The 14,840-nt window shown below is 39.4% G+C and overlaps 1 protein-coding gene across 1 annotated transcript in view; it reads right to left on the reverse strand.

Annotated features, from left to right (window-relative positions):
* ofcc1 (orofacial cleft 1 candidate 1) overlaps window positions 1-11,468 on the reverse strand; it is a 139,725-nt gene extending 128,257 nt beyond the window's left edge. The window contains exon 1 of the mRNA XM_084939934.1: window positions 11,447-11,468. Within this exon, the coding sequence (XP_084796060.1) occupies window positions 11,447-11,468 (22 nt within the window). The remainder of the gene's footprint in view (window positions 1-11,446) is intronic.
* Between the last annotated feature and the right edge of the window lie 3,372 nt (window positions 11,469-14,840).

The raw sequence follows: 14,840 nt of genomic DNA on the forward strand, positions 1-14,840 counted from the left end.
ACTGTGGCATATCTTAAAGCCACGTCTGAAAGATTATCTTAAAAACAGCTTTGTTTGAATTTAAACAGAGAGCTATACAGTATATACTCAGTGTTTCTATTTGACCCAGACAAGATTTAGGTCAGCCTATTAAAAATAGCGACAATTTAGAGGGCAAGTCTGTTATTTTGAACATCCAGTACTTTGTGTCAGACTACTGGCTGGGAAAATTAGTCATGATATTGTTAAAACACAGTAATTTCCAACATGGGCTGACCTCTTGAGTTGCAGCAAGAGACTGCAGAGAGAAAGTGAGGAGTGAGAAAGGCAAAGCCTACCTCAGATATTTTCCCAAGCCATTTCGCCCTTGGGGAAGACAGGTGTGATGTTGCGAGATGTCCTCTGTTCTCTCCAGGAGCACTTGAGAGGAGGGTGTTGGGATTTAGAAATGAAATAAGGGTGTGGGGAGTTAAGATATACAGATAATCTGACAATGAGTTATGCATTTGAGAGTGTGTGAAAACAGCTGCTTTTAGCAAGCTACAGTACCAAAGCAGGTGGCAGACTCACCCTGTCAATCATTATGAAAGGACACTGCGACCTGCAGTTCCTTTGCAAAAATGTCTCTATACTGTTAAACCAGGTGCCCACCAATAGTGTTTAGACAACTTTAAATGAGGTGCTTATGAGACCTGGAGGAAGATAAATACCCCATTTTTGCCAGTGACATTAACCAAAATAAACAGTGGCTTTGCTACTCAGGTCTAATAAAGTATATCAGAAGCTCCCCCATATTATAATGTCATGCAAGGACAATGATAGAAAAAGCTATTATACCATTTATTAGTTACCTGCAGCATGTAATTTGGTGTGACTGCAGTGTAAGAAGTGCTCTTTGTGTATAAAGCACAAAACCCTGGTTCTGGATATTTGTATTCACATTCTCGCCCCCGTGTGTGTGTGGAGGACCAAAACTGCCATTGTTAAAAATTTGAAAAAGGAAGGAAATAATTGACAGACATATTGATTATTTATTATTAATAATATAATTTTTGTTTATGTTATATTTATACATTTACAAATAAAGAAAACATACATATATACAGAAATATAAGCCACAATTACTCATTTTGATGAAATACAGGAAATTCAGTTCAATTCAGATTGATTTGTATAACAGTCACCTCAAGGCTCTATATATTGTAAGGTAAAAATCCTACTGGAGAATACCACAACAATCAGATGACCTCCTATGAACAAGCACTTAGCAACGGTGGGAAGGAAAAACTCAATTTTAACAGGATGAAATGTCGGGCAGAACCAGACTCAGGGAGGGGCAGCCATCTGCACTGAATGGTTGGGAAGTGAGGGAAAAGAAAAAGACAAGAGAAAGCAAAGACTAAGAAAAAAGAAAAAAAAATGACATGATGAAGTTTTATGTAAAGCACAGGGAGTGAAAATAGGGGAGTGGAGAAGTTCAGTGTATGACAAGAAGTCCTGGAGCAGGCTGAGCCTATAGCAGCATAACTAAAGGATGATTCAGGGTTACCTGATCCAGCCCGAACTATTAACTTTATCAATAACAAAAGTTTTAAGTTTAATCCTAAAAGTAGAGAAAGTGTCTTTCCCCAAAATCCAAAATGGGAGCTGGCTCCACAGGAGAGGGGCCTGATAGCTGAAGGCTCAGACTCCCATTCTACTTTAAGAAACTTTGGGACACACAATTAAGCCTGCAGTTAAGAGTGTAGAGCTCTATTAGGATGAAGTTATTGGATAATGAGGTATTAGATATGACAGGTCCTGATTATTCAAGATTTTTATGTGAGCAGCAAGATTTTACATTCAATTCAAGAGAAGCAGTAAAATAAAAATGTGGTTTCTCTCTTTGGTCACATTTGGTCACACACGCTTGCATTTTGGATCAACTGGAGAGTTTTTAGGGAGTTCTTAGGACAGCCTGATAATAATGAATCACAACAGTCCAGCCTAGAAGTAATAAATGCATGAACTAGTTTTTCAGCATCACTGAGATATAATGTTTCTCATTTTAGATAAACTGCGCAAATCAAAGAAAGCAGTCCTATATATTTGTTTAGTGTGTGTAGTGAAGGACATACCCTGATCAAAACTGACTCTCACAATGTTGCTGGAGGCAAAGGTGATGTCATTTAGACTATGTGGTTAGATCTCATGTTTCTAAGATTTTTATGGCCAAGTAATAATTTCAGCCTTACTTAAAATTAGAGGAAATTAGAGGTCATCTAGGCCTTTATGTCTTTGCGACATTGCTTAAAGTAACTAATTCTTGTGTGTCATCTGGGTTCATGGATAAATACAGAAAGGTATCATCTGCACAGCAATAACAATGCACACTTTAATTTTTAATAATATTGCCCAAGGGAAGAATGTGTAATGGAAAAAGCATTGGTCCCAGAAAAGAACCCAGTGGAACTCCAAAATTAACCTTAGTGGGTGAAAAAGACCCCCTCGCAATTTACAAGCATCAAATTCATATGATACAAACCACTGCAGCACACTTCCTTTAATACCAATAATTGTATTGTAGTCTAGTATGTAATAAAACGTTATCCTCAACACTATTGAATATTGTAGACTTTTTAATGATTTTAATGATGGAAGAAATTATTTAAGTTAGTTTGTAAAGATCAACAGTAGAGGACGAGTACATATCAGCAGGACATCAGCAGAGGGAGTGGTGTTTGATTGGTAATTGTAGTAGTTGGGTGGTACATGTGAGCACCCAGAGAAAGGTGCAGCATGTGAGTGGTGTAAACAATAGGTTATATTTGCAGACAACAGACAAGAACCAGCTATACTGAGATGCAAACTGGTAAAGCCCTCTATGCTTCCAAACTAAGATATGCTCAGGAGTCCAAATCTAACTGCCAGGTGTTGACCGTTGACAGTTTAATAAGAGACACAAGAATGTAAAACAAATGTTTAATGATAAAGGCAGATAAGAAGTTAGTAAAACTTAGTAAATACAGGACCTGCTGCCAGACTAACAGAACATCAACAGATGCAACTTTGTATAAATCTTTTACCAATTAGTATAAAGTAAACTATACATTCCTTATATGTCTTTCTGTGTTCCTGTTATTCACCAGTCTGTGACTGCCTTACTTTGATTATTAAAGATGCATCAAGCTGTAGCTTCGATGTTCTCTCACAGGGGTACTTTTAAAAGATTAGAGCCATTAATGCAACTTCTGTTCTTTTCTGTTATTTGTTTAGAAAATCACATTCATTAGTGTTTTATGGAATCTACTGGATTACTCAACCTCCAACAAATGAATAGCAACTTTTGCTAAATGGCACGCAAACACATTTACCTAGAAGCTAACAAAGGTCTTGCATCCTATGAGCAAACATGTTTGTGTTCTATTTGTTGTTTTTTGTATATTTCTATTTATTCATTTTTATTTCAATTTATGTATATTTTATATAAAGAGTATTGTCCTCACTCCAACTGTGGTGCTTTTAAAATCTATTGTTGGTATTTCAGCCAAAAACATCTGAACTTAAGTAACTAAAACAAAATCATTCTCAGTTTCTAATTGTGACACAAACTTTTGTAGCTGTTGCATATTAAATATGAAATAGTTACAAACATGCTATCTCTTTGTGTAAATGCACATGGATTGCAGATTCTTTTTTTGTTTGTTTTTAATTCCAAATTTGAATCTTATGTATTTAAACTGCCAGAATATTTTATACACATTTGGACTCTTCTGACTTTAGACACAGAAAAAAGTAATGTTGAAGTAATCACTCTAGATGACTCTACATGATCTTTTCCTAAGCCTAAATATAAACACCTGCATAAAATATAAATGTTAAAATATAAATATAATGTGGACATAAATCAGTATAAACAATGTGGTGTTTCATGAACAAGAAAAAAAAAATGGGGTGCTGGAAGTCAATTTTCCAAACTGATCAAAATGTATGCGTAATTCGCAAATGGCTGTGATAATGTGTTATAATTTCACTGGATTGGAAAAGTGCCACTCTTCTAAAAAAATTGCAGTGGACCCAACATCTTACCAATATAATTTGATTTGAATTTCATTTGATGCAATCTGAAATCAATAAAATAGCACCAAAACATCAACTTTCGATATTGTCATGGCTACCATAGTTTTGAATTCCCGGCATGCACTGCAACACAGAGGCAGCACGCTAAAATGCGCGGCGCTTTTAAGATCTGCTACTTTAATGGCAAAACAGGTAAAGGCTCCACCAGTTTTATTAGCTTCACTTCCCTCTCCTGCCACACCCAGAGCCTAATATGTTCTAAAGGTATATGAGGCGAATAAGTGCAGTGTTGAATAAGTAAAACTCCATTTCAGTACTCTGCTCTATTATTAATACCGAGCAGGCTGATCTTTGATTAAGCTACTCAAGTGTTCTTCCTGTGTGGGATTTTGATTAAGACTGGGCTGTGTCTTAGAGCTGAAGAAAATGGCGGCTCCTTTCTCTCCATTCAAATTTATACTTTGTACATTTGTGGTGATGTCAGTGCATCTGCGCTTCTCCTCCAGATCATAAACGCCTCAGTCTGCCATTTCTCTGTGACTCATTTACCCTTCAACGCGGTGAATGTTTAAACAGATCATTTGTCAACCATTCATCATTTGTCACCTTACCAAGAACTTCACAGTGAAACCTTTCATCTAAAACAATTGCAAATGCTTCCAGTCAGTGGACTTGGATTACTTTAATATGAGTTTTGACATGAAGGGGACAGTTCCCTGTTTCATTTCTTTGGTCTTTTTGGAATGCATTTTAATTATGAAGTGACAGCTTAATAGACACCACTGCATAACTGAATTTATGTGGCGTGTCACACGTTTGTCAACATTTAGTTAAACGCAGGACCACCAGAGAGCTTCATGCATGCCACGATCAGCAAACTAAAGTAAGCAGTTTCCTGTTTTCCAGCGCCTGGGAAAGAGATGTATCATCAAAGGATCTTAAACCACACCTTGTTTGAAAATACATCTGCAATGCATGTCACTTGTTTGACTGGAAAACTGAAAAGCTAAGTCAAACACTTCAGTTTGTAAGCAATCAAACTTGTTAAAGATCCATGCATAGATAAGGTAAAACAGTATATCTGTGCCTGAGGATAAACTGTTTCCTTAACTCGTGTTACTTGTTATTTTCTTTGGCAGGAAAGTGAAAACTCAAGCAATGTGCTGCATGTATGCTACTGATGATCACAGTAAAAAAAATGCAGAAAGTTTTAAAGTGTTTTTATTCTAAAGTAAAAAAAAAAAAACAAGTAAATATTCAAACAAGAAGTTATAGGTCTGCAGCTTGAACTGTAACTCATTGATCTGTAAATATATTTTATATCCATGTGTCTCATATTTTTCTTCAGAAAGTAAGATGTTTCCATGCGAGCAGTTTTTTTCTTCATTTCTAATGTCAACATCTCTCAACATGCATTGCTGCAGCATTCATTGTTGTTGTTGCATTGTTATAACATGTTTGTAACACTGAGCCACCTGATCAGTCCCTCTTCGTGCATTGCATGCAATGTATACATCAACACACACACACACACACACACACCGGCGCACGTGCATACGTGCAAACTCACACACAATATTGCCGCACAATTGGCGAGTGATGTCAGTTGTCTTCCAAAGTCTATTTCTCTTCCTTGAGGTGCTTTGAACAACATCTCAGTGTGCTCTCCTTCTATCCTTTCGCGCACAGTTTTCCCATGATCCTTTTATGAACACCTCCTCATGCAAAGCTTTCTTCTCCACTTCGGGCTACTTCTGTTCCATTATGCATGGTGGCGGGATTAAAACTGTAGACGTGATGGCTTCCCCCTTTCAGCGTCACGTGCAGGCACTGGGCGACCAATGGTGTGCAAGTGTGGCACGCAACAGGGCGCCCCGCTTGGCCACCCACACATCTAGAGGAGCGGGGTGCATGTGTGAGGAGCACGGTATCAAACGGGGAACATCTGTGGCCACTGGGCTGTGGAGACCGGGGACAATGGTGGCCCCGGGGCAGTCGTGGAGCCCTGGACCGTGCCGCAAAGGCTAGACACGGGCTAGGGAGCCAGCAGTCCACACACACACATGCATAAACACACACACACACCCCAAAGGGTGGGATCCCATGCATACACACATATAACATTGCAGCAGCAAACAAATAAAGCTGGTGTAAGGCACACACACACACAGACAAGGAGCCAAAACAAGTTTGATCTAATCTGTAGAATATTGGGAAGAAACTAAACTGATCTAGTTTGCCAGTTATGCATAACGTCATGTAAAATAGCCTTTCAGCCAATTCAGTTATAGGAAGCATAGCTCACATGACTTTAGACTGAGGTTTGAAGGGGGAGAATAAGCTTTGGCCACTTTTTCACATGTTTTTCTTGTGTTTGCTGTCTGACTGTTGTTATTTTAATTCAAAAAGTGTTATGTAAATCCGTTAAATCTTTCCTGAGTCACTCATTGCTATGCTACAGTAAATGCAGAGAGGTAAGTGATTCTCTATAAGCTCCCCACAGAGACACATCAGTGCCGTTTATTCTTACAAGCAGAGATGATAACGCAAGCGCGCACACACATATTAATGCCGCGACGCACACACACACACACAAACAGTCACACACCATTTGAATAACATATTCCACAGCTGCCGCAGCTCTCAATCGCCTCCCATGTGGCTTTTGTGTGTTGACATGTGTGAAAAGTGTGGGCATGGAAACATACACAGATGCACATGGACACAGACACACACAGCAGATCTCCTTATTCGCTGTGATGTTACCTTGTACAAAAAGCCCGCTCCACCCTGTCATGTTGTCGTATCCCATGTCTAAAATCAAATGCCCACTGACGTGAAATATGACACGAGACTGTGTATGTGTGTCTCTGTATGTGTGGACCCAGGTGCAAAGACCTCCCCATTAGGGATGTGTAGGCTGGTGGTGCTCCATCTCACTATATCAGGTCCCCAGTGTGTATACACACACTTGCACACACCTGCGTAACACCAACAGTAGCTGCAGTTGGGTCATGAGTGACACTGAGTGGAGTGCTTTTCAGGGCCTGCGTTATGTGGAAATGTTATTTGCTTAAAGCTTCTTTAGCTGTGGGGAAATAGTTGTTTTCTTCCTTCCTTTGATGCCAATGTTCTGCATGTTTGAGGCATCACAATGCAGATTCAAAGGTTTACCAGGGTTATTTAGAGTTATTTAAAAATCCAGTTGTGAGGTTGCAGGCAATCATTTAATAAAGTCGATCGTTTAATAGCAAATCTATGATATGCAAGCTTAAAATGATTATCTTTCATTATGTCACCCAAAGAGATTTGTGCTATCAATCATATGGATGTCACGCTCCTCACATGGTGAAGACCCTACCGTGGAAGATACTTCTCCCCAAGACATACGGCTTTGCAGTTTCACTGTCTGATTAACTTGTAATTCACCTCTGTGCGTCTTCTTTTTCTCACGCTTTAAATGAGTGAATCCTCTCACCACTCAGAGCCATGTACCACCGCAGTTTGACAAGATGATTCATTTCACTTGGAGACAACAGCGCTGTCTGCGAGTCGTGTATTTGCACATCCTGTTTGAGTTTTAAATTTCACACACCATCCGTAATCACAAAGACACATGCAAACACACACCTAATCAGAGATACACAAATATATTTTTTCAGACTCAAACACACACCCTTTTCACACCTAACAGCGATCTTAAGAGGGTTTTTTTCCTCCTTTTTTTGACAAGTGATTCCTTCCTGTATCAGTTGGCCTCTGGATAGGAATAATTAGCAAGATAACCCTGGGAAGAGAACCACAATCATGAATCTGAGAAAGCTTTGACTGCTGGTCAAGAAAGAAAAATGTCAGTCAGCTGTGGGAAAAAAATGCAAGCTGTATTAAAAAACAATTTTTTTCGCTTTCACTTTATGGGGGGATTCTTAAAAAACTCTGGAACTTCCAGTGTATTCCTGTGCTAGCTTTTCTTGTTTTTCCATTTTTCCCTGTCTATTTGTGTACATGTACCGGGTGTGGCGTCTTCCTATTTGCTACCTGAACCACAGCACACCTGCACACCATCATCCAATCAGCCCCTGTAGAGATCCCTCTATCACCTCGATCCAATTCTAGTGAAGTCCCTAAGTCCTTTTTCTACTGTTAACTTTTCTCTCTATCACTCTGACATGATCCTGATCATCCTCCTTCAATTCTGACTCTTCCCAAAAGTTTCTACTCGCTACAAGCAGCTTTTACGATCAACACTTGCTTTTTGCCCAAATCAGAACAGAAATATTTACATGAGAAACATTTTGACAAAAACTATAAATCACAAAAAACACAATTATCTGCATTATAGAGACTGCATCAAACCCAACAACTCACTTCTGAAATTCTTTTGGTCTTTTTGATATGTAGCATATGTAATTAATCAATCTGTGTTGTAATACCAAAGCCATTGAACTTTTTTTTTAATAAAAGGCCTTTTGAGGACATTTTTGTGGATATAAATATTTAGATAAAGGAAGTGATTTTGTAAAGCTGTAGTCTTACATTTGTTCAACAGATGAGATATAAATGATCACAAATGACAAATGACAAGCTTGTTAAAGCCACAGCATTGGGGAGACCTCTAACTTTAGCCGTGCAGTCACTCAATGATTTTAATTGCAGCGGCTAATCTGCACAGTGCTGGATCTTAAGAATTTACATTATTTATTTCACTTGTTTGTTAAAGCCACCATTTCTGATAGTCTGTGTCTGAGACTCGGCATTCGGACATAAGATGAAGGGTTTCATTTTGTTCAGGATTTGCTTCACAATACAAAGCAAGGCTAGATAAAGGTGGAAAGTGTGGAAATGTTTTTAAGGTATATAACGGGATTAGTAAAAGGTTGATGGATAAAACAATGTAAAATTTATTAAGTCATACTCTTCAGAAAGAAAATGTGAAGCCTTAGGGAAAAGCTTGCTGCTACTCTGTAGTAAATAACACACAAAGTTTGGACAGGAAGTGCCATTTTATTTAACCAAGGCTTAGAAGTGATTGACGTTTGACCAGTGCCATGTCTCCATTGCCTTGTCCCCACATTAATCCCACTTACTTGAACAAAATGCAATTCTGATCTGTGCATTTATGCTGTCATTCAGTCTGCAGCACCAATATTTCATACATTTGAAGTATAACAACAACAAAATGTCATTTTACTGCACTTTTTTGAGATTTTATAATACGTGCTTCACCTGGAGAGTGACAGACCGTGATGGATCGACTTACCGATGTGCACACATATAAACATACACACACAGAGGGAGAACAACTTGAGGAGAGACAAGGAGAGAGGGCATAAGAGGTGTAAATGGAGAGTGAAAGATGGAGAAAGAGAGAGAAAGAAGGAGGGATAGAAAGAAAGAATTGAGTGAGAGGGGTTTGATATTTCTGTGGCCGTACACTTGTAAGCTCAAGCAGTTTCTTCCCTCCAAGGGACAGGTTCCGTTAAGTAGCTCTCCAGTGCCTACAGTTTAGAAAAGGACCCAGGCAATACTGGACTAATTTAATCAAAGGTTACAGGCCCAGCATAGAAACACAATATTATGGCGATTGTACAGAAAAAAGGAAGGTGGGGGGATGTGTCATTTCACCAGGCAAGGCTTAGACCTGCTACTTTATCTCAACAGTGTGAAAGCTAAGTCCCCCAACAGTCTCCAACTACTGGCACTAACACACATTTCCATTTTAGCTGGCGGGCTCAAGAGGTTGATATTGTATGACTGGCTGGCCAGCAAGATGAGTGACTGAGTCCCGTGGCTAGAAGAGTGGAAGGTTGTCTTTCTTTATAAATTGTATAAAGGTGTCTATTAGAAGTTTTAAAATTTAAATAGTGCCTCAGTTTACCCCAAAACTTGTCTATAAAACTCATTTTATAATTGACATTAGATGGTGACCAGTGGGAAAACGTAAAAATTTGTTCTTAGTCCACTCAAGAAAATTCTGATGGATTTTTGGTCAGTGGGAAATCATTTGTTCTACTCTTATGGAAATACTGGCAAGGTGTGCGTTGTGTATAACCTGTTTAACCGACTCACTGACTGTGTCACTGTATAATAAACACAAGGGTAAATTTTGTCAATCATCATTCCTAGGACTGCATGTTCAGGTTTACATACCTACTACATATGAGTGCCTATCTGTGTATCCTGTGAGCGTTTTCTATTTGTGTGTGATCATGATGCATGGTTCAGCCATGTCTGCATGCATGTCTGTACGTATAGTTAAGTGTGTGCACTAGGGAGGGATTTTATAGATTTTACAAAAATGCTCCTCCTGCGAGATCTGGCATGAGCTCCAGCCCCCTGTGGATGGATGGATGAATTTACAAGGCTCTGCTTACAATGCTAAATATGAAAAAGATCTGCAGTGATGCTGAATCATAAATTCATGACAACAAACTTACTCTAATGGACCTGTGTGATGGAGCAACAGCTGGTTTGTATTACAGATTGTGCCCCATCCACAGTCGTAATTAATGCAGTTAGTCTATTTTGAGCTTAGACGTTAGAGCAGTAACAGCAGACAGGGACAGGGAGAGTGAAGTATGCCATGTTGTCTTTTCATGTGCAAATAAGATTGTGAGAAAATGTTTTTCTCACCATCTCAGAAAAGGCTCCAAAGAAGCTATTATAGCGTGAGAGGAATGCAAAACAACACAGTTTACACACAGACTGATTTCCAAATAGATGGGGGAGATGTGAATGACCAGAGCTTTGGCCTTGCTTCACAGTGAAGGGGTGGGTGGGGGCTTGGTTAGAGGTGGAGGTGGTGTCAGGGCGTGAGTTTATCAAAAAGAAATCAGCTCACCAGCTCTCTGGGTGCAGAAAGGCGCATCTCGTCGGCTTTCATGGACCAAGATTGCTTTCACCTGCGTTCCCTGGGGCAACGCACAAAACACAGGCCTCAGCCGGCCTGCTAGTCACACATACTCATGCATGGGCACACACGAAAACATATAGATGAAGAAACATTTCTATTCTTTCTATCTTTCATGCCTGACTACAACAGAATCATATTAACTAGCCATGCAAATATACCAAACACGCAGCTTTATGTGGGAACGTAATGTCAGCGAAAGTCACAATTAGCGAAGACATTTATAGTCCCTTTGTTTCTGCATGTGTGTGTGTGTGTGTGTGCTTGTGTGAAAGTCTGATAGCTATTCTGAAATAGTCTGAAAACTGCGTTCAGTTGATCTTCCAGGAGGTGGAAAAATGATGTCAAAAAGGCAAATCTGTATTTACCGGCAGACAGGTATCCTTGACTTGACAGCTATACAGTCATTATCTGCCTGTCATGTGTCGCCCGAGGGCCACCCTGCCTTCTCCCAAAGCTCACGGTTCCCATGCATCAGACGCAGCCCTATTAGCTTACCTGTTTCCAATTCAAAGGCCATCGTGAACCAAAAAGACGCCAGAAGGACAAAACAAGGTGTCATATTTATGAATGTGTCAGCACGGGCCCTCCTGAAACCCAGCGCACACCTTGAGCAATGAGCCTGACAACTCAACAGGGGCTTTTTCCAGTCAAGAGAAATGATACCTTCAAAAACCACTGGCGGGATGAAACCAGAATCTGTGCCGCAACAGCGGCGACACGGGGGGAAAAGCACTCGTAAATCGCATTGGTGTTATTCAGCCCAATTAGGGGAAACTCAACCTGTTACACTGAATAAAAGAGAGCGAATATCAGATGTGGGATAATGACGGGATGAGTTTTAGAAGTCGAACTGGAGACAAGTGGAGGCTGGGGTTAGTGGCAGTGATCATTACCTCAGCGTTGACTGCTCAGGTGTGTTTTCAGGTGTGTGTGTGTGTACATGGTAGGAAGGTGACATCTCTTAAGCATATCCAGGTGCAGGCTCTGCACTACACTTTCTACATTTGCACTGTGGGTAAATGACTGGGTAATTGCTCCCAATTTACTTAGCCGGTTGCAGGTAAAACCTCATGTTTTGCCAGGCGATCATTGTTAGATATTCTTAGTTTACCTTTTTAGGTGGTAATGGGTTTGCATTGCCTGCTTGTTGCCATATCATTTGCAGAAGAGATTAACTGTTGCAGTTTAGATTTATGTATCTGTGTGGATAAAATGTCCTCTGTCCTATACTATGACCTATAACCCCTACCAACGTGTCAGAGAAGGACGCATGGAGAAAAGACAACAAATGAAAAAAGGGGTAAGTAGCACAGAAGGACGGAAAAGCACATCTCCCAACCATCAAGAACAATCAAGTGTTACCATTCATTTCCATTTATGTGTTAAGTGTCACATATGTTTAAATTTCATGTTTCCTGCAGTCGCACACTGTATTTTTTTGGTTTGTAGAAATCTTTATCAAAACTATAGATGGGTAGGCCTATGATATTAATCTTCTTCTGTTTTTTTCCTGAAGTTCTTTGCTGGCACCATCCGCCATCCTGAGAGCCAAAAGCATTACAGCCAGATCAATACAAACTGGTAGCTCAGAATTTATATCATCAGCAGTGCCATTGATCTCTATCAACAGTTAAGTTTCTGGGGCAAAAATAGGGCAGCTGTTTCTTGGTGCTTGTGGATTTCTTTTGAGCAAACACAGTGATGCACAGACATTTAATGACTATGCAGGGGTAGAAACTTTATACATCACTGTGTTTCATTTGATAGCAAAACATACTTTATCTACCCACATGCAGCTTTGTGGAAAGCAAGAATAATGTTTGTTCTGAGGGACATGTGGGTAGTCTGCTTGTCTTAGTAGCTGTAGCCTACCCACTCGGCATAGATACTAAATGTAGATCTATTTGTTTTACCATAAGATGTTAAAACGACATCTGGAATTTAAGCACTTCCTGGGTTTACTATGGAACAGAAAATGAGATTGTTCTTTGTTCCTTACTCCTGAGATACACAGTTTACTTACTTTACTGTATTTAAGACAGTAGCAATCTACTGGTCAAAGTGTCAGGTATTTGTAAATTTTGCCCCTGTACAATTAGGGAAAGTCCAAGAAATTGAAGTTTTAGATTGGTTTGGAAATTCAATTCAATTCAATTCAATTCAATTCAATTCAATTCAATTCAATTTTAGTTCAATAGCACCAAATGAGAACAGCAGTCACCTCAAATTACTTTCATATTGTAAGGTATTGTAAGTCTTATCCCCCCCCCCCCCCCCCCCCCCAAAAAAAACAAAACAAAACAAAAAAAAAACCAAAAACAAATAAGTAAGTACTTAGCGACAGTGGGAAGGAAAAACTTCCTTTTAACTGGAAGAAACATTCGAAAGAACTAGGCTCAGGAAGGGACTGCTATCTGCTGCGACCGCTTGGGGTTGAGGGGAGGAAAACAGGACAAAAGACATTCTCTGGAAATCCCTGCAACCATCAAATTTTACTTTTTGAAGTGCTACTTTGTTTTCCTTTAAGGGCATTTTAGAGGCAAATTTACCAAACGGGGCAAAAATACTGTCTGAAAGCAAGTCTTTTCACCATGAGAAAGGAACTCTCAGAAGTACATATGCAACAGGAACAGTTGCAAAATCTCTAAATTCCCACCTCTCACATGCAATCGTGTCACTGTGACCTGTTTTTAAATATTAACAGCACTTTGTTTTGCAAAAACCCACTTGACAGTAAATGTGGCCCATAGTGATTGTGTTAAAAAAAAAAAAAACAGTACCAGAAAAATCATCAATGTGTTTGTTTGGTTTTTTTTTAAACATAAACCAGACACACTCTCTCTGCCTCCCTGTGCCAGCCATGGGAGAGTGACAAGTGTCCCAGTTAAGCATTGTAGTCTCTTTGGGTCAGAAGGCAGCTGGTCAAGACTTTAGACTGTGTGTGGGTGGGTGCTTGTGTGTGTGTGCGTGCGTGCGTGCGTGCGTGCATGAAGGATTACTCATGTTGTGGGGTACTGAATCTCTTCGGACAGTCACACTCACAACAGAAATAATAATTTTTAAATTTAAAGTGACACTTGGTTTACGTTTGTGGTATGGTTATGGTTTTTGGGGCAAGTAGTAGTTAAAAGTCAGAGAAAGTCACCAAGAATGTGTGTGTGGTGTAACGGGGCTGTCTTGCCAGAGTTTAAGCCCCAGCACTCTGGCCTTTTATAGGTCATGACTTTGTGGTAATGAATACAAACTGAGCCTTCACTAAAGACAATTTGGGTTGAAGCTGGCTGTATCAAATCATCCATTTGATTTTTACAACCCAGGATGTATTCTAAACCTTTTAAATTTGTGTATATTGTTCCAGGGGCATTGTATTCAATATTGTTGGCATTACTTTTAAATTTTTTATTTCACCATGCATAAATTAAAGAGGGAAGGCTTTATTCTTGTTTCTATAGTACCAATCGTTAAAACAAAAAGCACTGCCACCCTAAAGCTTTGCGTTACTTTAGCTTTATTTAAAAAAAAGCCAAAAACAAAAAAGCAAATATCTACTCGCATGCAAACATCTACTACAAAGTCAGATAAGTTATACTGCTAAGGGAAAGGAAGGGTTTTTTTGTTCACATTTCTATAGCGCAACTGAGTGAATCCATATGCGCTGTGCCCTCTTCACTGACTCCTCCATAAAAGGCATGTTATTAAGTAATTAGGACTGATTATTTTTACAGTATATTTAATACTCTCAGTGCCACGTATCTGTGAATTTTATAGTTTTTTTCCCTGCTCCATCTGATTTAACAGTTTATGTTGTAATCAAGAATCCTAACACCAATAATCACACGGCATCGGAAGCCGTAGAGATTTTCTGTTAAACTTACTTTGACATTGTTTA

Source organism: Perissodus microlepis, chromosome 9 (assembly GCF_051167445.1).
Source record: "Perissodus microlepis isolate ML-2025 ecotype Zambia chromosome 9, ASM5116744v1, whole genome shotgun sequence".
In the NCBI taxonomy this organism is placed as follows: Eukaryota; Metazoa; Chordata; class Actinopteri; order Cichliformes; family Cichlidae; genus Perissodus; species Perissodus microlepis.